Consider the following 23,272-nt stretch of genomic DNA (forward strand, 5'->3'; position numbering starts at 1 on the left):
AATATTGTAATAGTATTACCTTTTCAAATGGAAAAGAAAATACTAGGCCTGCAAGGATTTTAACATATGTATCCTTTTGATGGAATAGGTGTAATAAAAAAAGAACAGTAAATTGAAATTCAAATAGCTGCATTGTTGTAAATAAGCAATAATATTACATATCATTCAACATGTCACACTAGCCCCACAATCCCTTATGGTGTAGTTTAGTATGATATTGATCAGCCATCATTTTCAGACTGAATTATACTAAATTCCAGCAGCTAATGCAGTTTGGAAAATAGAAGTTCCATTACTATCTAATGATTCGAAGCACAGTTGCAATAATGGAAATCAATTGGGGATCCTTTGACATGAAGATGTGCACATTGTATTAGAAATTCATTTTGTAACCTGACCTTTTCCATAAAATCAGGCCTGGGGTTTTGTAAAAAAATATACCACTAAACAGATTTTTAACACAAGATTGTCAGTTAACTCTCATAAGCCCTGAATAAATGGCTATTGTCCATATCATCCCCACTGAAATTACATTGAGAACTGAACTCATATGAGTTGAGCTCATTTAAAAAACAAAAACAAACAGCACAAAACCATATAAAGTGCATGTGTCACCTATTATTTTTAGTTGCTATTTAATAGCTGCTTTTTTTTCTTCATGTATCGCACATCCAACTTATGTCCAGGCTCTTCCAAGGTGTACACAAAAAGCCAGCAGCAGAAATATCATGTGATTGCTAAACAAATCTACATATTTGTAACCAGACTAGATCAGGATAAACCAATAGGTATTGTGAGGTTTACCTATGAACAAGAAAGTCAGCATCGTTATAGTGGTCTGAATGCTGGACAAAGGCTCTGGAGGAGCAGGGTTCAAATCCCCATTCAGCCCTAGAAATCTACTGAGTGAACTTGAACAAGTCACACTTTCTTAGGCCCAGAGGAAGTAAATGGTAAATTCCCTTTGAACAAATCTTTCCAACAGACCCCAAGATAGGTTTCCCTTAGATTGCTGTAAGCTGTAAGTGACTTGGCACACCAAAACAATAACAAACTGAGGGAAATCCAGTGAACAGTTATGCCATGTTTATCCTGAACCTTCAACTGATTCCATACTACAGTTTGGAAAGAATTAATTACAATAGGTAAGTAGTTAAATATAGGATTTGTAGATCATTAATATCCCAGGCTCTGAGACCTTCATGTCAACTGAAAACATGAGAGAAAAATTGTAGTTTTTAATAACAGACAGAAAGTACAGTACTATCTCCATACAGATTACACACACACACACACATGTTGGAGCATTGCTGGAAGGCTAGAATGACATGTCAGGGTGCTTGATGCAACATACACATAATTGTTCATTTATTTATGCATTTATTTATGCATTTATTTTACTCCTTCTTACCACTCTGGGACTCAGTGCAATTCATCCAAATTAAAACAGATACATATCCTAAGGACTGAAGCACAGCTTTGGTGCAGCTTATGGACTCTTAGGATGCATACATCATTTAAACAGCATACCTCCAATGTGACCCAAAGCAGCTTTATTTTGCCCTGTCTGGTTGGGCCCAAGAATTTTTTGATCACTCAGCCTTCATCAGAGAGCTGTCAGGATTCCACCATCTGAAAAAATGCAAAATCCATTATGAAAAGGAATGGAGAGAAAAGTTGAGTGAGGAGAATAGTATGTTTCTTATTTATTATCAATATTCTCCAGATGTTTTCCTTAATTGAATTAGACTGTGTGAAGCAGTAATTGGCCCATTACATCCCATGACAAGACAAGTGTAGACAAAATATTCAGACAATGTTATGTTGTAGGTTTCTGTGTTTTTCAGCCCCCCCCCCCCCCTTTCAAGAAGCTTTAAAAAGAAAGCTTCATTATCTCTAAGTTTTGAAGCAAGCTGGAGGGAAAAGTTGATCCTTCAGTCAAAACTGCTTTGAGCATCTATTGCCTAAAATTAATTCAAACTATACTTGTGCAGCAGTAATAAAAACAAATGAAACTTTTATGGGTAACAAAAAGACACATTCAGAGTTAAAAGCTAGATTCAGAATAAGCTATGGTATTTTCCATTCCTCGGAAATGTACAGTGTGGCATTATAAAAGTGAAGAACAAAAAATGGTTTTATATATATTCTGTTGCATACTTTGTAAACTCTAATGAACAGTTATACTGATAAAGTGGTTCATTTTGAATACACTCTGCTCCTTTGCTTTATTACCAGTTTGGCTATAGTATCCATCACTGGAAAGGTCGCACACAACTGCAGATTACACGTTAGCAGCATTTGGGACAAAATGATTAACTGTAGTGAGCAAGCCTTGACAGGATGGAAAATTCTTTTTAATGTTAAGTATAGTGTCACCAAACAGATAATGTTAATTGAATTATGGTTCTAAAGAAAATTGAAATTTGGGGTGAACAACACTGATTTATTTGTGTGGTTGATTAGGTAGGAACACCAAGCCTACTTCACTAATTAATAAAGAATTTATCCTAAGTTTAGTTTTGTTGAAAGAAGATGGTGGGTGAAATGTTTTGTTTATCAAGGGATCAATCTTTTAATAATAGGTTGTCTTTGCAAACAAGGAAGGAAAATGCATCACTCCACGAGTCTTCCATCAATAGTTTCATTTAATTATCACTTAATACCAGCATTTCCCTTTATTGTCTCTACAAGGAACATGAATGGAAAGCAAGTGGGATTATTTTAGCAAATGGAGGCAATGGAAGGTCACACATCTTCAGCTCTGTATAACATTTATGTAAATAGATTCCAATCTTAAGAGGTTTTGTAGACATTTTGCAATAATGTACTGTGTATTTATTGCATTGAGTCGGTGAATAAGTTTGTCAAAATTAACACATGAAACCCTTTGTGCAAATTTGAATTAGATGCTACTTAATTTGAGTGTCCATCTGACATTAAGTGATTTTATCTGACAAACCAGTTGTGGAAGAGTAGGTTTCACTAGATGTACCATCTTGCCTGCTCCCAGCACACTGGGCCAGGAGGGAACCAGCTGCTGACCTCAGTTTAAAGCCTCTGTACTGGGATGTGGCAATGAGACCAATAAAAGAACACTGAATAGCTGGGGGAAGAAAAGCAAAAACTACATGGTAGGAGAAGTGTCTCCTTTATGCCTGAACTGCAGGGGGATGCAGTTGGGAATGCGGTTGGAAAAGGCAACAACTGGACAACGGCCTTTTTTGTCTGCCTGACTTGAAAGGTCATCCAAGAGAATTGTGAACCCAGAAAGACTTGCAGAGGAAACTGAGAGACATGTCCTTCCACAAATGGGGACACTAGACAAAGTAGCCATGTAAAAAGTGGACTTGGGGTAGTTAGTGTGAAGCACCCTTTATGTCTTAGCAGGTACCTTCTTGTTACTGTTTTGTTTGTGGTGTGCCTGTTCTTTGACTTTTTAATCCATTCACCTTTTCCTTGCCTAGGCTTCTCATCCTGCAACCACTTACCAAGATACCAACAGGGACGTAGCCAGGATTTTAGGAAGGGGGGGGGGGTCCAGACTAAGTGCCACCCTTATAATGGGGCTTGGGTGCAGTGGCGCAGCAGCACATACCATTCATTTTTCTAATGGAAGGGGGCTCCGGACCTCAAGGACCCCCCCCCCTTGGCTACGTCCCTGATACCAAGGCCTGTATCTTGAAAATGCTTGTGCTGCAACTATTTTCCTGGATGTGATAGCAATTTTTTATCCAAAAATTCTTCTAAGTATAAAGACACTTTGCCCTACCTAAGAGGCTCTGAGTGTGCTTGAGAAGTCATGCAAGTAATGACATTTTATGTACCCCTTTCCAAAGGATGATACAGTCTCCATGGCACCACTTCAGAGCAATGTTTTCCAAAGGTGATGTATTTCATCTGTTCTTTCTACAAAGATTTGATAAAAAAAAATTTAATTGTACAAAAATGCTACTAAACATTTCACTGTAACTGTTGGAGAGAATGGTGTATAGATTTATTTACATACTTTTTAACATTTTGTATCAGTCTTCATAAAAAACAACCAAAGCAAAATATTACTGCACTAAACTCTTATAGTTCTGCTATTCCACTTTTACTGCTCTGGCTGCTTCCTGTTGCATTCTGGGATTTGCAGTTGAGGCAGGGGCATTTAGAATTCTTAGCCAGTGAGCTCTTAGGCCTCACTGAACTACAAACCTCAGAATGTAACAGGAGGCAGCCAGAACAGTAAATGTGGAATAGCAGCACTATAAGAGGGTTGTGTGATACTGAGACAGGATGTGTCTCACGGAGCATGGCAGTTGTTACCAGATAATATTGGTTGAGGAAAAAGTCATAACTGGTGTATTTAACACAATAAAGGATTTCAACCTGTACCCACTGTTAACTTTTATCACTGGTGACTCCAGAGACAGAAAAACTTGTAGACTACAAATGTGATCTTTAAACGTCTTTCAGTCTTCTGAAAAATGTGAATCCCATTTTCTAAACTAAAATACAACAAAATCTGCAAGTTGTGATACCTTGTTGGGACCAACTTCAAAAGTATAAAATACATTATGCAAGCTGCACTGGATTCTTCATCAACCCTAATATTATACAGAAGAAAGAAATGTTTTCTACATACAACAAAGGAAAAATTATTCCATTGGAATGCATTTCAGGACTACAATTTGGCAAGTTTTATCTATTCGCCACCTATCTTTTCCCTTAGAATTTCCTTGAGAAATTCATTATTCTCTGCCTAAGAAAGGAGCAGTTAATGTCACATAGGCAGACACATCTGGATATCCAGAGAAGTTACTTTTCTGTTGCTAATGGGACTAAAATTTTATTACATGTATTTTATTTCTCTTGTCTGTAGTCATCACATGGCCAATAATCCCTCAATACTGTCTACTGACAACATCTTAGACAGAATGTAGGCCTGAAACTCTAACATCTTCACCATTTTTCTGTTGGATGATTTTAAACATCATTGTCTGATGAAGAAGCTGGTGAAGCTTCAAAAGTTTACATAATCCATTTTATGCTTTTGCAGTTGGCCCAAAAAGGTATTACTGCTTGTGGATTTTGGATTTTGTTGTACTTTGCTGCATGACTAAAAAAGCAAGTCCCCGATGTTATTTAACATCTATATGAAGCCGCTGGGTGAGATAATACGGAGTTATGGAGCTGGGTGCTATCAGTACGCTGATGACACTCAAATCTATTTCTCCGTGTCTTGTTCGTCGGTCTCAAATTCCGATGGCATCTCCCCTCTCAGTGAATGTCTTCAGGCAGTAATGGGCTGGATGAGGAAAAACAGATTGAAACTGAATCCAGACAAGACAGAGGTGCTCACGGTAGCAGCCCCGAAACCAAGAATTGGATTACAACCTCCAGTCCTGGATGGGGTCACACTCTTCCCCAGTGACTGTGTTCGCAGTCTGGGGGTGCTCCTTGACTCATCGCTCCTGATGACAAATCAGGTAAATGTGACGGTCAGGAGTGCCTGTTATCAGCTTCGGCTGATACGCCAGCTGCGCCCTTTTCTGGAAGTAAGGGACCTTGAGACTGTTGTGCACACACTGGTAACCTCATGCCTCGACTTCTGTAATGCGCTCTACATGGGGCTACCTTTGTCCTTGACCCGGAAACTTCAGCTGGTCCAAAACATGGCAGCCAGGCTTGTTTCAGGAACATCTAGGAGGGACCACATCACTCCTGTCTTGAGGTCCCTCCACTGGCTGCCTATCAGCTTCCGGGCCCAGTACAAGATGTTGGTTATCACCTTTAAAGCCCTAAATGGCTTGGGTCCAAGCTGTCTTAGAGACCGCCTCATCCTGTACAATCCTCCCTGTGCTCTCCACTCCTCTGGGAGGAATTTGCTGCAGCCTTCAAAATCTAGACTTGCGGCTACCTCTCAGAGGGCATTCTCTGTTGTTGCCCCTAAGCTCTGCAACGACCTGCCGGATGAGATCTGTCAGTTAACATCTTTAGACAGCTTTAAAAAAGCTGTCAAGACAGATCTCTTCCGGCAGGCCTTTCCAGATTAAATTTTTTTCCCGGCCCAGGCTCCCGGGCTCCCTGATTTCCCTTATTCCTCTCGTGGCCCCATCCCCTGATGGTGAGGATTACTGAGGGTTTGGGGGTTTAGTTTAGGATAGTATAATTATACATTGTTATAGTCCCATTTTAATACATTTAAGTGTTTAATATTTTTTAAGGGGGGGAAGGGAGTATAAATATTTATGTATATTTTATTCTGTAAATTTTTATGTTGTTCACCGCCCAGATTGGCTTTGCCACCGGGCGGTATAGAAATAATAATAATAATAATTATTATTATTATTAAAATTGTTCTTCTTCATACAAATAACAACTCCATTTTCATTGGATTTAATTTCCACATGCTTGCCTACATCCTGACCATTAGATTCAGGAACACTGGAGGGTTTTGAATACTTCCTTATATGATAAGAGCAACAGAGCTTAGAGACATTAACAAGCTGGTTTATCTCACTCCAGTATCACTAAATAACTTCCTACATTCATTACCAATATCTAGTGAAGTGTAAGTGACAAAGGGTGCATCTACACTGTGGAAATAATCAGTGGCATCCCCTCCCAGGGTGTCACCTGTTGTGAGGAGATGGGGCTTCTGGGGATGGAACCAAAAGGTTATTCCCTCCCATGTTGCTGCCATGGTGCATAGAATTGCACCACAGCAATGAGGTGGGGGGGGGCACTTGACCCTCACAACAGCCCTTCCAGCCATCCAAGTCCCATATTGCCATGGCTGTGCAGGAACCAGAATGCAGCCATCACCCCCAGGTGACCTCACTGGGTGACCCCCCCCCCCCTCTTGGGTGTCACTTGGTGTGGTCTGCACCATCACATCCCCCCAGTGATGCCACTGGAAATAATACAGTTTGACACTACTTGCTGTACCTCCATGCTAATGAATCCTGGGATGCATAATTTTACAAGCTCTTTAGTCTTATCTGCCAAAGAGTGCTGATTTACTTTTAAAAACTACAAATCCCAAGATTCTGTAGGATGGAGCCTTGGCAATTAAAGTGTTGTCAAACTGCATTATTTCTACAATGAATATGAACCCTAAATCTAATGTTAGTCCTACCTTGTATAGAGCCATTGAAATTAATGAGTCTTAATTTAGTAGCAACTAGCAGATCTTGTCCATTTTAACAAACATGCTCCGGGTAGAACTAAATCCTACATTTAGCCCTATATATTTTAGTTCAAAATATCATTTGTAATGAAGTTTCTTTGACTGTATTCATTTAAACTTAGGTGCTTTACAGACCTCCCAAAAAGGGTGGTCTGCCGGCGCCTCTGTTTCCGCCGCGGGGAAGCCTCAGCCTCCAAATGGCGAGGCATCCCTACGGCTGAAAAAGAAGCCCCAAAAAGCGGCTTCTTTTGGTGGCATGCTTATGACGCTGCAAGGAGTCAATGGCTCACTTGCGGCGTCATAAGTAAGCCACGATGTGCAGACGCTAAGCTTCCACGACATCAAGATGGCGGCACCCGTGTAGAAAGGGTGCCACCATTTTGTACGTGCTCGGCACCCCTTTCTAACCCTAGTACGTGCCAAGCACATACTATCAGCGCATGTAGAACACACCTTAGTTCTCTTTCTCTTACATAAGCATTTTGCATTAATATATAACTGAAATTATATTATTGGTAAGTTTACATATGTATATCATTCAGACCACTTTTTAAATAAAAAGCGATCCTTTTAAAAAATGATATCAACTGATAAAAATACTCTATTTCAGGTAATATCTGCAGTATGTATATAAAAAAAGTCTAATTCAATATATCATGTTTGGGATAAAATAGTATTTATTACCTCAACTTTCAGACCTGTTCTGTAATTATTTCTTGTCAGCATTAATATACGAGATGCTTATTTTCCAATTTTGTAATTTGCTCCCTGCTACTTCCCTCAGTTCAGGGTCTGCCATTCTAAGATCTCATATGCCAGTTATTTCTTAGACACCTGGATATTCCTTTATTGCCAGATGGATGTAGTGAAGCAGAACAAGAGCACTAAAGTGTGAAATAAACACATCTTTGGAGATATTATTAGTCAAGCATTTTGTTGAATCCTCCTTAACTTGACATGGTATATATCCATATCTCTGGCCAGCCTGTCAGGTACTGTCAGAGTGCATCTTGCTGAAAACTGCTCTTCTTAGCATTATAGTTAACATTTGCCTTGCGAGCCAAGGGAAAGTCATCACTTTCTCCCCCCCTCCCCAACCCAAGTCAAAGAATTAACAAATTATGCACCTATCACAACCTATAAATGCTCTACATTTATTATATTAAAGCGATACAGGCTTATCCTGCTTTAACAGCCATGAGTGTGTGTTTCAGTGCAAGCTTATGAATTATACTAATACATTTTTTTAGCTATGTTGTTCAAAACATTTTGATCTGTCATTTAGTTTCCTGTTTGTTTCATTAAATATATGTGTCATAATGAAAAGAACTTGGGGTGAGATTTTTTCAGCAAAACAGCAAATTTTGTTCCATCAAATTGCATGCCAAATAAGTAATGTTATTTTTCTACTTTAAAAGGGCAATATACAGCTTTGCCTCCCCATATTAAATATGATCTTGCAAATATCCCCAGTGTTTTTCATTCATTCATCACAATTTCTTTCTCTGAATCAAAGTTTACTCTCTTTAGCAGATGGTTTATACAGTATTTGTTGTTAATTTTTAAGTAGTATTTTGACAAAGTCCACTGAGTGCATTATACCTTACAGTTGACTACACTACTGAATGACAAGCCTATGAACATGTTGGAACAATGTTCCTTCAAACTGTTTGTAAAATATTTTGAGAGGCTGGAATTGCCGAGTCAGAGCACTTAGCATGATGCAAAAGCTTTCTACCCAGATTGCATCATGCTGAGTAGCACCAGGTGATGACTCTTAACCAACTCTGTATATAAATGAAAGTAAGAGTCAAGACACCTCTGGGTTGATCTTGATGGATTGTTAGTGAGCTGATTGGATTGTTATGAATTGATACAGATGGTATATGCTGATGGGTGTTTGTAAATATCTGTACATACTGCAACTTATGATAAAGAACCTCCAAGGTCTTGGAAGATATCAACAAGTATCTGAGTTTATTCAAGTGGTCAGTGCATTGCCAGTACTTAAACTGAACTGGTGCTTCCGTACTCTGCTGCTGTTAGCTACTTCTGAGAATGTTAGGTGCATTACAGACTGCCCTAAAGCAGGTGGTCTGCCACTGCCGTCATTAGCTACGCCGAGAAGCCCCGGCAGCCAGACTGCGAGGCTTCCCGGCGCAGCTAAAAAGGAGCGCTGAAATGGCACTCCTTTTTGGCCCCCAGAAGTGGCGTCACGAGGCGCGAGGTGTGCACTCATGGCTTAACGTCTGGACGCTGTGCATCCGAGACGTAAATATGGCGGCGCCCATGTGGATGGGCGCTGCCATTTACTACACGCTCCATGCGTCCTAGGAACGGGACTGGTTAGGAAGGTAAGACCCTTCCTAACCCTAGGATGAGCGGAGTGCGTAGTAAATGGCGGTGTGTAACGTGCCATAACTTCAGACAATGCTGTAAGTTTAGCATCTCTGGTGGGCCAAAGGCTTTTTGTTTTTTTGTTTTTGTTTTTTGTTACTGCACATCAAGCAAAACAGAAGAGAGCCAACAGAACAGCCTCCAAAACATGAGGCCAGTAATCCTATTCTCCACAATATTCCCTGGCAACTGATATCCAGAATAATATTGGCTTTGATACTATGGATAATATAAATCCACTATGGCTAATAGCCTTCCACATCATTATCCCTCCATGAATTTGCCCTTTAGAGCTATCCAAGTAGATGGAAGTCACTACAGTTTGTGGTAGCAGGTTTCACATTTTAACTATAGTCTATATGAAGTTTTTGTTGTTGTTTACCTTCACCTTCATAAGATGACCAAAGCTTCTGTGAGGAGGGAAAAAAAATCTTCTTATTGACTTACTCCATGCGCTATTATGTTTATACATAAATGTCAGGGATTTGAAGGGTTAAAACACAGCACACAGGGAAATGCTTATGTGTGTGTGTTTGGCCATGAGCATTCAGCAGAAGGACAAGGTTGATTGGCACAGCTGATGCTCATTGGCTCAAGGACACTTTAGTGTCTAGGTGCACGTAGCCATGGATGATGAAACCACCTGGCTGGATTGCACAGGGGACACTTGTCATGGTTACACACAGGAATTCACTGGGTTTGGGAGACCACATGGTCTGGAGTCTATATAAACCCAGGGGGTTGCAAGTGATAGCTTGTGGGTTTGTAGTAGGAGTTGGTTTGGTATGGTTTGGAGTTCTGGAGATCTGTATTTGTGTTATAGCACTGTGAATAAAGAGCACTTCGGGAGACTTTGCTTCTCTGGTGGTTTATCAGAAGAAGTCTGGCATCGGTTTGCTGTGTGTCCCTGGAGGTTCCTGCATTGCTTCAGTTCCTGGAAGACATCCAGTTGCTGTTATCTCAACTGCTTTTGGAGCCATGCTTCAGCTTCTAAAATTGCTAGCTCTGCTACAAAGGTCTGATTTAACCCCAGGACTCGTTTGAGTTGCTGACAGTGGTTGTTGGACACCAGCAGTTGCGCTGACAATAAATTCATGAGGTGAGGGGAAAAAAATAAGTTTATGGGATAACGCCAAATAACTCAGAACATTTAAATCCCAATATGTACTGATACGATCTATAGCAGAGGTGAGAATGAAGCAACCTTCCATACGTTGTCAGACTTAATTCCATCAGCACTAGCAGCACAGCTAATGACAAAGCATGCTATCCAATGAAATACAGAGATCAAGTGATCCCTACCCCATAAACAGACTGGTTTCCAGATGACTAGGAAATGAACAGCCAAATGAAATTCAGTGCATGTAATTGCAGAGTAATATGTATGTGCCCTACATCTCACGGACACATGAATTTACACATATACTGATGCTCTGAAAATACACAACCCCATATAATTTACTACACTGGATAGGATAGGTAATGTTGTAAAAATCAGTTGCCATTAGTGATGTTAAGTTAGTTTTTTCTTCAGACTTTTTGATTTGAAGGATTTCTTTCTGCATTGACAATGGATTCAGATTTGTCATGATGAATCAGTATACTTTCTTCCCTTGCTGATACTTGCCAGACTATTTTTATCTAGATTATTTTATTGAAATTGATGAGTGTTGTGTTCCAAAGGAATAAAGCTCAGTCCCTTTGGAATTTTTTTTTCTGCATAAATGCCATCATGAATCTCCTTTCTTCTCTTTTATGCACATCACTATCTGGATATAACCAGTTTTAACTCACAGTGGTATTGCATCAAGATTCTACTTTGCGGAAGTTAAATATTGTTACAGTCTTCCCTCTGCACAACCCCTTTCTATTGCATAAAATAATATCAGAGTTTGATGGAATAACTTCATTTGATCAGGTTCTTGGGTTTGATTAGGCAAAAGTATACAAGTGCTGGTGTCAGGATTTGGCACTGTCAGACACATGCCAACAGTTGTGCTTCAGAAGTAGACCGAGTCTCATCACAGAGTCCTCTTCACCTTCCCTTACTGTATCTCCTCCTATTTCATGACACTTTTGCATATATTCCCTCATAGATCCATTCCACCTGTTTCATTTCTTCACATAAAAATTGTTTCCCGTTATTGGAATTGATATGTTTAAATATTTTCCTCAGATAGAATGTGTGTTTCTTTTCTTTCGTTTTAGAATACTTGCTTCTACTTTTTAAAATCAGGAAAGGTGTGGCTCATTAAGTTCTGATAAGCACATTTAATGAAACAGATCAGTTCACCTTAGCTGCATCTGTACATGAGAAATAATCCAGTTTGACACCACTGCAACTGTCATGGTTCTTTGTTACAGAATCCTGGAAAACATAGTTTTGGGAGACATTTAGCCTTTATCATAGAGCACTAGTGTCACAACAGACTACAAATCCCAGGATTCCATAGCATCATGCCATGGCACTCAAAGTAGGGTCAAACTAGATTATTTCTACAGTGCAGATGCAACCCTCAATAATAAAAAAGATCAAACTCTTCAACCATCCATACCTGTTGCTTCTTCTATCCTTTCTCTCTCTCTAAGTGAAAGAGCAAACAAAGCAAAAGTAACAAACAGTCTTTTACTTGTGGGGTTGTAGGATTTGAATGGAACAGAGTAAGAAGTCAGGTGAATGAGAATACCCATCACATACCCAACAAAACCTACTGATGCAGGCACTGACTACTAAACTGTTATATTGGTCCTGAACAGACAGGCCAAAATAAAACCGCTTCAGGTTACTTTGGAGTTATGCTGTTTAAATGACACATGCATCTTAAGAGACCAGAAGCTGTGCCAAAGCTGAGCTCCTGTCCTTAGGACTGGAGCATGGCTTTGGTGTGGCTTCCAGCCTCTTAAGACGCATGCATCATTTAAAAAGCATAAGTCCAAAGTGAACAAAAGGAGCTTTATTTTGGCCTTTCTGTTTGGGCCCATTGATCTCTCTCTCTTTCTCTTGTCTTTCAGGCTCTCACTTGTAGAGCCATATAAATATTTCCGTCTATCTGAGGTTTATTGGTTTAAAATATTTATATGTCACCCTATGCCAGAAATTCTCAGTCTACAATATAATCAATTTAAATAATTTTAAAACAAATCAAAATCAAAACAAGAAAACTGCCTAAATGGAAACATACTAAATAATGCAAAAAAAGACATTCAAAAGTTAACAGGCTTTTAAAAGAAAAAAAAACCTTATACATGCATAAAATAAATAAACCCAAAGACTTTAATTTTTTTAAAAATCATGTTTTTGTCTTGGCACCAGAAGGAAGACTGCACCAACTGGACCTCTAAGAGGATGGCTAACCACAAGTAGAGTGCCACTTTGGCTTCAACCACACTGCAGAAATAATCCTGTTTGACCCCACTTTAACTGCCAGGACCCAATGCTATGGAATTCTGGAAATTTCCATTTGTTCTGGTACCAGAGCTACCAGTGCAATTCCAGTGTTATATAGGGTCGGACTGCACACGGCCCTTTTCTTGTCGGGTTGGGGACAGAGCAGCCTCACTGGCAGCCCAGAGGCCCCAAGCTGGCACTTTTGGAGACCATGGAGAAACGGCAAAATGCCGCTTCTCTGTGGTTCCGAAAAGGGGAGTCCTTCAGGCTTCATACCCAACAGGTGCAGCCATGGGAGAAAGGGGCTGCCTGGCCCTTTTTCCCATGGCTTCATTGCCGCAGCTATCTGTTTGCTGCACGGGAACGAAGCTTGCGGTGGTGCAACAAAAAGGAGATGTCTAGAGCAGCTCCTTTGTTGCAGAGCCGCAACCAGGAAGTGGTGCCGTCATGACACCACTTCCTGTACACCACGTTTTGGCACTCAGCAGCTGCGCCAGCATCATGGCAGGCCCCATGTAGATGCTGCCACCACGTAATAGGGTCGCGGAGTGTGTGGACGCTCCATCCCCAGGCAACCATAGTATGTGGCCAGGCCTGCGCAAAGTCATAGTTTCTGTAATGGTTTCTATAGTTTCAGTGTTTTGATCAGAATCTAGTTTAGCTCACTGTGTTCACATAATGTATGAAATCAGCATGTCTAAGAAAAAGAGACAACTTGTTGTTCTGTTGTATGCCCACAAACAAAGAACAGCAAGCTTACACTAAAGTAGTCCTACCGGAAAGGGAACAGCAATTATTGTGTGTAGATAATTCAATAATTATAACAGAGACATGTCTCATATATTAAACAATATACATCTGTATTAACAGTACTAAATTGTCATACCAAACATTAGAACAATTGTATATCCATCTATGACATAGTACTGTGTCCTTGCAATCGTCTCAGAAGGTCCAAGACCATATAATGAAGCTGTAGCAACTCAGTCCCATCAGTCAAAATGTGCAGATATTCATGGGTACTTGCAGCAATGAGGCATGAGAATATGACATGTAGTCTTCCCTGGTAGCAAGGCAACAATTCAGTCCCATACGTCAAAATGCACAAATCCTCATAGGTACTTGCAGCAATAGGGCAAAAAATTGGTACTTGCAGCAATAAGGCTTGAAAATAAGGCTTGAGGACGGCTACCTCCGGAGTGTTTTAGGGCCGTTTCGACCCTTAGATGGTCTTCCTCAGCAATTCGGAGTATTTTATGTCGGATTAGGACTGGACATTATGTCATATTTCTAAACATACAAGGTTGACAAAAATTAATGCAGCAATTAACAGGGATAATAATATGCATAATGGAATACAATCTCAAGATAACATTATAATAGCTTACCCACGTCTCCAAACAGTATGGCTTGACTGATAAAGCAATTGCTCAGTGAAAATTTCCAGAGAGTGTATGTTGTAATATACTTTACCTCTATAATAGGCTACAGGTGATTATCTAGAGCATGTAATTCCTTAAAGGTATATCCTTTAGGATAAGTAATACTGCAGATCCCACAAAGTAAGCTTGAATATATGGCTGAATGTACTATGTCATAATATTATTCATAATCGTCCAATTGCATTTGTAGTATATAACCTCCTGTTATAACATGTTATCCATGCATTTCTAACCAAAAAATAACAATAATAACAATGAACCTTAAGTTGCCATCCTGTCCTCCAAACCCATGGTAATGTGCTAACATGAACTAGACATTCTTAACCTTATGTGTAGTATTGTCTAATCATTAAATTACAGAAGTCTCACAAAAAGGAACTTAAATCTAGACGTTCATTTAATCCCTTAGGTGTGTTGGATATTAACTTATGAATCCAAAAAGACTCCCTTTGTAAGAGCTTAGTTTGTCTATTTCCACTATAAAATAAACCAAATTTGACTTGCTCGATTACAAAGAATTTTAAAGAATCTGGAGAATGGTTTAATTGTGAAAAATGTGTCACCAGTGTGGTGTCCAAACTTTTGTTCCGAATAGTACTTTTATGTTCAGAAATTCTAATCCTTAATGGTCTGGAAGTTTGACCTACATACATTTTCTGACATGGGCATATGATCACATAGATAACATTTAGGGAGTTGCAGTTAGTGAATGATTTCAACTCAAAACATTCCTTTGTTATTGGATGGGTAAAAGATTTGATATTTAAAGATAGTTTACAACAACTACAATGACCACATTTGTAGTGTCCTCTAACCTGGGATGTCTCTTGAGTACGTACTTGAAAATCTGTGTGAACTAAAGAGTCTTTGAGATTTCTAGTTCTCCTAAAAGCTATGATGGGTGCCTGTAAGCAGCCTGGAATATTCTGTACTATGTGCCAATGTCTTCGTATGATATGTTTAATACGATGAGCGGCATGATTGAAAGTGAAAGAGCCTATAATCCTATTCTCTGTGTTCCTATTCGAGGAAAGAAATAATGTAGAACGGTCCTTTTGGGTAGCTCTATTTCTGGCATCTTGTACAATATAAGAGGGAAAAGCTCTATCCCGTAACTCTGATTGATATTGATCAGCTGCCATCTCATAATGGATGTTGGTGGAAGAATTCCTTTTTAATCTTAGGAATTGGGAATATGGTAAATTTTTCTTCAATTGGTAAGGGTGGCAACTAGTAAAATGTAGCATGGAATTGCGGTCCGTTATCTTGTGAAAATTACGGACTCCGATCTTATGATTATGAATGTAGACCTCTACGTCTAAGAAAGAAATGCATTGGATATCAAACTGACAAGAAAATTTGATGTGTTGACTCACAGAATTAATCCAAATGAAAAAAGACTCAACCTTTGATCTATCTGAAAAGACAATGAAAATATCATCAATATACCTTCCATAATATTGAAAATATTTATAAAAAGGATTACTCTCAGAATTAGTAATATGTGTCAATTCCAAATTAGCCATAAACAAATTGGCAATACTTGGAGCTGCTGGGCTACCCATCGCTACCCCTTTAATTTGAAGATAAAATTGTGTGTTGAACCTGAAATAGTTCTTTTCAAGGATGACATCCAAAATATCCAATAAAAAATGTATTGGAGGTTTATTCACCTTATTGGAGTGTAAAAATTGTTCTATTGTGTTTCTGGCCTCTGTATGGGGAATGGAAGTATATAAGGAGTTCACGTCCAAGGTAACCAGACACCCACAAGGACTGACCTCTGTATTCTCTACATTTTGTATAAAGTGACGTGTATCTTTAATACATTGTCTATAACACCTCGTCTCTGTTATAATTATTGAATTATCTACACACAATAATTGCTGTTCCCTTTCCGGTAGTTCTGTTGTATGCCTTCAAATTGTTTCTGACATAGCATCCCTAAGGCAAAATTATAAGGGGTTTTCTGGTGTGTGCATGTGTGTGTGTGTGTTAATCCTTTAATTTGCCTTAATCCAGACTGAGACATAGTACATCTGATACCTTTCTATGCCAGGGATGAGAAACATGTGGACCTCCTACTCCCACCAGCCTCAGGGTAAGGAATGCTGGAAACTGCCATCCAACAGCCACATGATTCATGGCCTGTAATACCCCCCCCTACAAACACACACAATTAGGGTTAGAGAACAAGCGGTTTTTGTAAGAAAGTCATGCACAGTACCTATGTTGCTGGAGCCACTTCCTGTGTGATGTGTTGCCTAACAACATCCATTGTTCAAGTTATTTTAGGCTGTTTTTGGATAAATAACTGTGGTGGGTTATAGACTGCTGCTTTGAGGCGGTCTGCCGCCGCCGCCGTTTGCTCCGTAAGGGAGCCGCCGCAGCCACACCGTGCGGCTCCCTTGCGGAGCAAAAAAGAAGCTCCAAAATGGAGCTTCTTTAAGCGGCGCCTCTATGACGTTGCGAGGCGCCGGGGCGGACTCGCAACATCATAGACGCCGCGACACATGCGGACACACAGCGTCCGATACGTAAACATGGCGGCCCCCATGTGGAAGGGGCGCCGCCATGTTATACGTATGGAATACGTACTAGGGTTGGGGGGGTGCGGAAGCACCCCCCCTTCCTAACCCTAATACGTATTCCATACGTATTTTCTAGCGGTTTGTAACCCGCCTGTTTTCCTTCGCATGTCTCATCAACTGCATTATATTCCTGCAGCTGCTATACTATTTATTAAACAGTCACTTTTCTGTTTTAATTTGCATTACGCTTTCTATTTCATGGTATATGAAATAAGCAATAAAGCAATGTTGTTTCTGGCAGCCAGATTGCAACTCAAATTTAGGTTTTCTAAGGTGGATGAGTAATGTGAGATGTGTGTGTGTGTGTGTGTGTGTGTGTGTGTAGGGGGTGTTTAACACCAGATACCCTTCTTTACAGCCCAAAATACAATTGCCATGATCACATAATAAAAAGAACTCTGCTCATTTCCACTTGACATCCAGCTTATGTGATATAAATCTTCCCCTGGAATATCTTATTGAAAATGCTGGTACCAAATTTTGCACCTGTGACAGTGACTGTCATTGGAATCTTAGGTCTCATTATAGACTGTTTTTCAGGCTCTCAAAACAATAGAAGTGCACTTGAAATGTGAAAGTATGTCAGTGGCTGGCATAATATACTTGGTGGAACTATATTGTGCATCAAGAAAATACATAATGATTTGAAGAATGCAGGCAGCATTAACAACGAATGAACACATCTTCCCAGCTAAGAAGACTGAGAAGGAAAAAAATGATGTAAATGAATTCAGTGATTCAAACGTGGAGTGAATTTTTTTTATCAGATATCCAGAGGCAGTCAAAACTTAATGAAATCATCAATAACCTTTTACTGCTAGTCCCAAAAACTTTGAATGAAATCTCAAATTGGCACGTGTTGCATAGCCTCAACTAGGCCCCCATTTATTTCATAGATTCATTTTTGCATCAAGGTTTTACTTGTCATGTGTCAGAAATTCTTAAACATTAAACAATATGCTCTACATAAAGTAATATATGCTGTCACCAGTAAAACATGTCACAGGTTCTTTTAATGTCCCATTTTCTCTTCTGTCCTACACATTGTAATGAACAGCTGTGCCCTAAGCCAAGTTTTATTGGTATTCCCATTATGCCATAGGGATCTAATTGCCATGACTCTTGAGTTCTGTCATTTTCAGCAGGTGTGTGGCACAAAACCAGGTAATTTAGTATATAAAATTAAAAAATTATTTCTCACCGTATTGCTTTGTTTTTCAGGATGTTACCAGTGTCCTGGGAGTGCTTGATGACTGCTTATTAACATTAGCACAAGGATATTTGACCTGTTCATGAAGACAAGGAGGGCAAGAGAATTGGGGATGTGAATTCCAAACTTTGAGAAAGAGATTACAACATTCTAGGCTGCATCTTGTATCCAGGCTACAAAAGATGGTAACACTGCTATGCTGTTCTGAGCTATCACACTCAGCTGGAGTATTGTGTCCAGTTCTGGGCAAAAAAGTTTAAGAATGATAATGTCATAGCTGGAATGTGCCCAGAAAAGGATTACCAAGTAGGTAAAAGGTCTGGGAAAAGCCCTATGAGGACTGGCTTAGCGAACTGGATGTATTTGAGAGAAGATACGACAGCCATCTTTTATTATGTGAAACAATGGCCTGTTACAGACTGCCAAAATAAAGCTGCTTCAGGTCTCTTTGGAGGTATGCTATTTAAATGATGCATGGGTCCTAAGAGTCCGGAGGTCGTGCCAAAGCCACACTCCATTCCTAAGCACTGGAGTGCAGCTTTGGTGCAGCTTCCGGATTCTTAGGGTGCATGCATCATTTAAATAGCATACCTCCAAAGAGACCCAAAGCAGCTTTATTTTGGCAGTCTGTAACAGGCCATAGTCATGTGGGAGACGGAACAAATTTGGTTTCTGCTACTCCATAAACACCATAACACATACCAATTGATTCAAATTGCATGAACAGAAATTTCACCTAAACATTAGGAAGAATTTATTTATTGAAAGAGGTCTTCAAGAATAGAATAGACTGCCTCAGAGAGTTGTGGGCTATTCTTTGGAGATTTTAACGCAGATGTTGGATGCCCAACTCACAGGAGTGCTTAACTGTGTGTTCCTGCATGCCAACAAGTTGGACTACATGGTCCTTGTTGCCCCTTCCAACTCTTATGACTGTATGATTTGAAGCAGTCCAGGCTCACCACTACTGGCATTATCCTCCAGTATTAGGAGGATTAGAGAGCTGAGTGAAAAGAATGGATCAGAGTGGACCAAAAAGCATTGCTCCACTCTCCTCCATGTGCCATTTTAAGGGTATAAAAGTGAACACCTGACCTGAGCAATAATCCTTTCAGTCAGAGTGGATAATGCCGGAATTTCTAAACTGCCTTCTTAGCTTCCAGTTAAGGTGTGGAGCTCTTGCAGTGGTGATTTTAAGTAGTGACATGTAGTCACTGGAGACACAGCACAATCATACCATGCTGATCTAGAATTCTCAGAAATGGTAGATATTTGTTGATTTTGGGTTAACTACATGGCTATGAATTCTGGGATTAGAGACAATAATTTTAGCTGGGAATTTTGAAATTTTCATTCTCCATTATGATTGCAAAAAATCTGTTGGTAATATTAGCTACTTGGTGAATATTGGTATGGAGGCCATGGTGGTGACTGCTACAAGAAAAGGAGAACAACATAAATAATGGATGCTATGAGAAGATCAACATTTCTTCCCACATAAAATGTACTTCTGCAAAAGTAACAGAGGCGCCTACCGCTATATTTTTGTTCTCAGTAAGTTGTAGCATGGTGGTAACTGCTACAAGGACTTTCTTTTTTTTCTTTTTATCACTTACAGGTATATTTGGTGTAACTTTGGGCCAAAGCAGACAGCCCAGAAGGAGTGGCCTCTGGCTGCTCTTGCTCCAATTGGGCCAGGGCCACAGTGACCACATGGCCCACTCCTGAAGCAAGCTGCCTCTGTGATCCCAAGCAAGCCTCCAGCAGGAGGCTCCTTTTTGCAAGGCTTCAGGCCACCTTTGACAGCCTTAGAGCAGCTTATGGCACTTTGGGGGTTTGCATCATCTGAATGCCACACCACTAACACAGTCAGAAACAGCTTCTTTTGGCCTATCTGTTTTGGGCCTTTGTTCTTAGTTCATTGAGGTATTCCTGGTCTTTGATTGGCTGAAATAAGAAAACAAATGATAAAGAAACTGAAAGAATAAACATTTCAGCTAGTGTAAAGGATGAGAGAACAAGCATTAAACCTATGTGCAATTAAAATCTGAGGCTTTATGGGAGGGGTAAAAGAAATGTGAAATTCTGCATTCTGGAATAATGTCTTAGGCTTTTAACTAACATGTTAAAATACAACTGAAGGATTTAGTTTTCTTTGATCATTCAGATTTTGATTTGGACCAGTAATGGTCTGAGGGACAAGCCAGTCACTTTTAAGAATATTAATGAAGCTACTTTCTAAAACATACTTTCTAAGACATGGATTCAAAGGATCTGGCACAAACCCAGGGTAAACAACCTTTACTGTGGGGTAAAATACTGATGGATTTGCATGGAGTTTCCTAGAAATTCTGCTGCAAAACCTGACTGTTTACACCACCACCCCCACACTCCTTACCATGCTGGCCATTGCTTTCACTCAGAAGCCCTCCTTCCTGTCACCAAATCTGACACAGAAAAAGGGTGCCTGGTTCTACCTTTGTGGGAAAGCACCCAGTTTCCACATCATATGCAGCAACAGAGGGAGGGGAAGGGTTGAGTGAAAGTGACAGTGAGGCAAGGTAAAGCACACACTCTGGTCCTGGATTGGTGTGGGATGTATCTGTGAACACTCATTCATCTCCATGGCAACCCAGGGACCACCTGTGCTTTCCTGGCCCAGCTGCTCAGCCCCTTAAAGACATATACAAATGATCAACTATTGAGTGTGGCCATGGTAAGGATGCTACCTTTGACAATTAAGACATATGTTACCATGGCCAGCTGACACATTTTCATCTACTACATTATGGTTTGAATCCACAAATACATCGAATTTTGCATTTTTGTGACGTGATGTTGTTAAGTTGACATTAGCTTCAACATATAGCTTTCCACTACAGATTGCAACTGTATATCACTGTATGCCTTTGTACAGGCTCAGCTTATGCACATAGTCACAGAGAAACATGTTCTGCTTTAGTCAACAGAACCAGAAATGTATTACAAAGCCCATAACTGCTTTCATATGAGTAAATTAAACATATCCAAGATATCTGTGGTTTATAATATTAGAGTAAACCCATATGTATTCTCAGTCAAACAATCATAGGAAGAGAAGGGCACGGAAGGGTACCCCTCTGATTGTTTGGAGTCTGATTTAGAAGGAAGCAGAACATATTCAGAAGCAGCATTTAATATGAGACCAGAATTTATTTATTCTTTCAAAAAATGTATGAGGTACCTTCCTAACCCAAAGTACTTTCTGTGTTCTCAGAGACCACAAACAGGTAGACAAAAGCGGGTTAAAATATTAATCAGCAGCAATTGCCTCTACTGGCCAAAATCCAATTAGGCCACACTAGGGCACATTCAGTGGGAGTCACATATGAATACTGACTTACCATTCAGCTAGAAATTGGATTTGGGTCTTTGTTAACAGCTAGGGATATCTATATCCGTTGAACTATGGGTACTTACATTGGCTTATGTGAGCATGTGCCTTCACACTGTGTGTGCAAGAAGCTGTTCCTTTTGTGGCTTTTTAAAAAATTATTACCAGCTTTAGCATAATGCAATAGACATAAAATCTGAAATGAAATGTCTCATGTAATTAAGGTAAATAAGGTCTAACACCCTGTTTACCAATTATGATGTCTTAAGCCAGACTTAGGACAGTGTAAATTGTTGAGTTGTTTGTACTCATTGCATCAAGATAATAAAGAATATTATCAGAATTGATCTCAGAAGCCAGGCAGCACCACCAGCATGGGAATTTCTGAGGCACTGATCCACCTTTCTCTCAGTAGCAAGGCATTTTTAGAAAAGCAGTTGTGACACTACATCATGGAGGACCCTTGTGGCTGCCTGTTGGAAACTGCTTTGCTGCTGAAAGAGAGGCTTCTTAACTCATTCACCTGCTGATGCACCTCAGAATCCATGTGCTGACAGTGCTCTTTGGCTTCCAAAGTGTCTTTAGCCGGGTTACATCAGGAGATACAGCTACAACGACAGATCCCCATATCATAGCTACACCTCCTAATGCAGAATCTTCACTAAGATTATTTTTAAAAAGTACACTCCATTTCTATTTCACCGGAGGAAAATATCAAGGATAAAATAATGAGAGTCAAAAGACAGAACAGTAGCTACTATGCCCTAGAACTACCACAGAGAAAGTTACGTCTTTTCTCTCTCTCTCTCTCTCTCTTTTTTTTTTTTTTTTTTTTTTTTTTTTTTGTACTTTGTATTTTCAGGCTTGATTGTGATTGATGCAAAAAGTGAAGTGTACAAGATTTTAAGTGGGTTGCTAGTCAGATGTGATAAAACTTCCAGAGTTTCTTTGCCTTAAAGCAGACTCCACAGTTAGTTAAAAATGCTTTCACAAATCAGTTTCATGGCTTCAACCAGACCTTGAAGGCTTGTTTAATTGAAATTCTACATTATCATTCAGACTTTGGAGCTCAAATCTGTTGATGAAAAGGATACAATCCCAAGACACCCAGGAAGGTTATGGTGCAAACTTTGACTAGGTAGAATAGGAGAGGTAGTCCTGGTTGTACTTCATCTTCCAGTGACACTTAGACACAATATTGGTAAGATTAGAAGGTCAAAGTAAAAGTGATATAAAGAGGAAAGGTCAAGCATAATTTCACTTGCTATTAGTTTCCCCTCTGAGATGTGCACATTGCTAATGTTCTGAGGAAGAAAGAATTTGAGCAATATTAGAAAATGATAACTGGATGGGGATGCTTCATTTAGTTCTTCTTAGATTTTCTTAGGTTGCAGTGGTGGGTGGTGGCTATTATAACAGTGGAATGGTAGGTCTCAGTGGATTTTAGTGTAAATTTTAAGTTCTCCAAGGCCTGAAACAGACAGGCTGGAAAAAGTTATTCTATCCTGCTTTTTCCCAAGGCGGGCCAAACATGCATGGCTCAACCACAACTTGAAGATCAAGCCATGCTGCTTGTTATCTTTTTTGTTGCCTCCCCATCTTATATGCACACTGTCACACAAACACATTGGCGGTGACTCCCAAGTACTTCCCAAATTTGCCCAGATGCCATCTCATTGGATGGCTGTTCTGAA

At 39.8% G+C, this 23,272-nt stretch overlaps 1 protein-coding gene and 1 long non-coding RNA gene across 4 annotated transcripts in view; both read right to left on the reverse strand.

Moving 5' to 3' along the window:
- LOC149319662 (uncharacterized) overlaps nucleotides 1-23,272 on the reverse strand; it is a 107,189-nt gene that overhangs the window by 70,978 nt on the left and 12,939 nt on the right. For all 3 annotated transcript variants that reach the window (XR_016279886.1, XR_016279885.1, XR_016279887.1), the window contains exons 2-3: nucleotides 18,197-18,281; nucleotides 1,531-1,632 (exon numbers count right to left, since the gene is read on the reverse strand). This is a non-coding gene — a long non-coding RNA (uncharacterized LOC149319662). The remainder of the gene's footprint in view (nucleotides 1-1,530; nucleotides 1,633-18,196; nucleotides 18,282-23,272) is intronic.
- LOC149319663 (uncharacterized) lies at nucleotides 14,770-17,518 on the reverse strand. The gene is made up of 2 exons (XM_089513236.1): nucleotides 17,470-17,518; nucleotides 14,770-16,118 (listed from the first exon to the last, which is right to left on the reverse strand). The coding sequence occupies exons 1-2, from the start codon at nucleotides 17,516-17,518 to the stop codon at nucleotides 14,770-14,772; spliced, it is 1,398 nt and encodes a 465-aa protein (XP_089369362.1).

This window comes from Sceloporus occidentalis, unplaced genomic scaffold, assembly GCF_023333645.1.
Source record: "Sceloporus occidentalis isolate IW3139 unplaced genomic scaffold, rSceOcc1.0.p SCAF_2, whole genome shotgun sequence".
In the NCBI taxonomy this organism is placed as follows: Eukaryota; Metazoa; Chordata; class Lepidosauria; order Squamata; family Phrynosomatidae; genus Sceloporus; species Sceloporus occidentalis.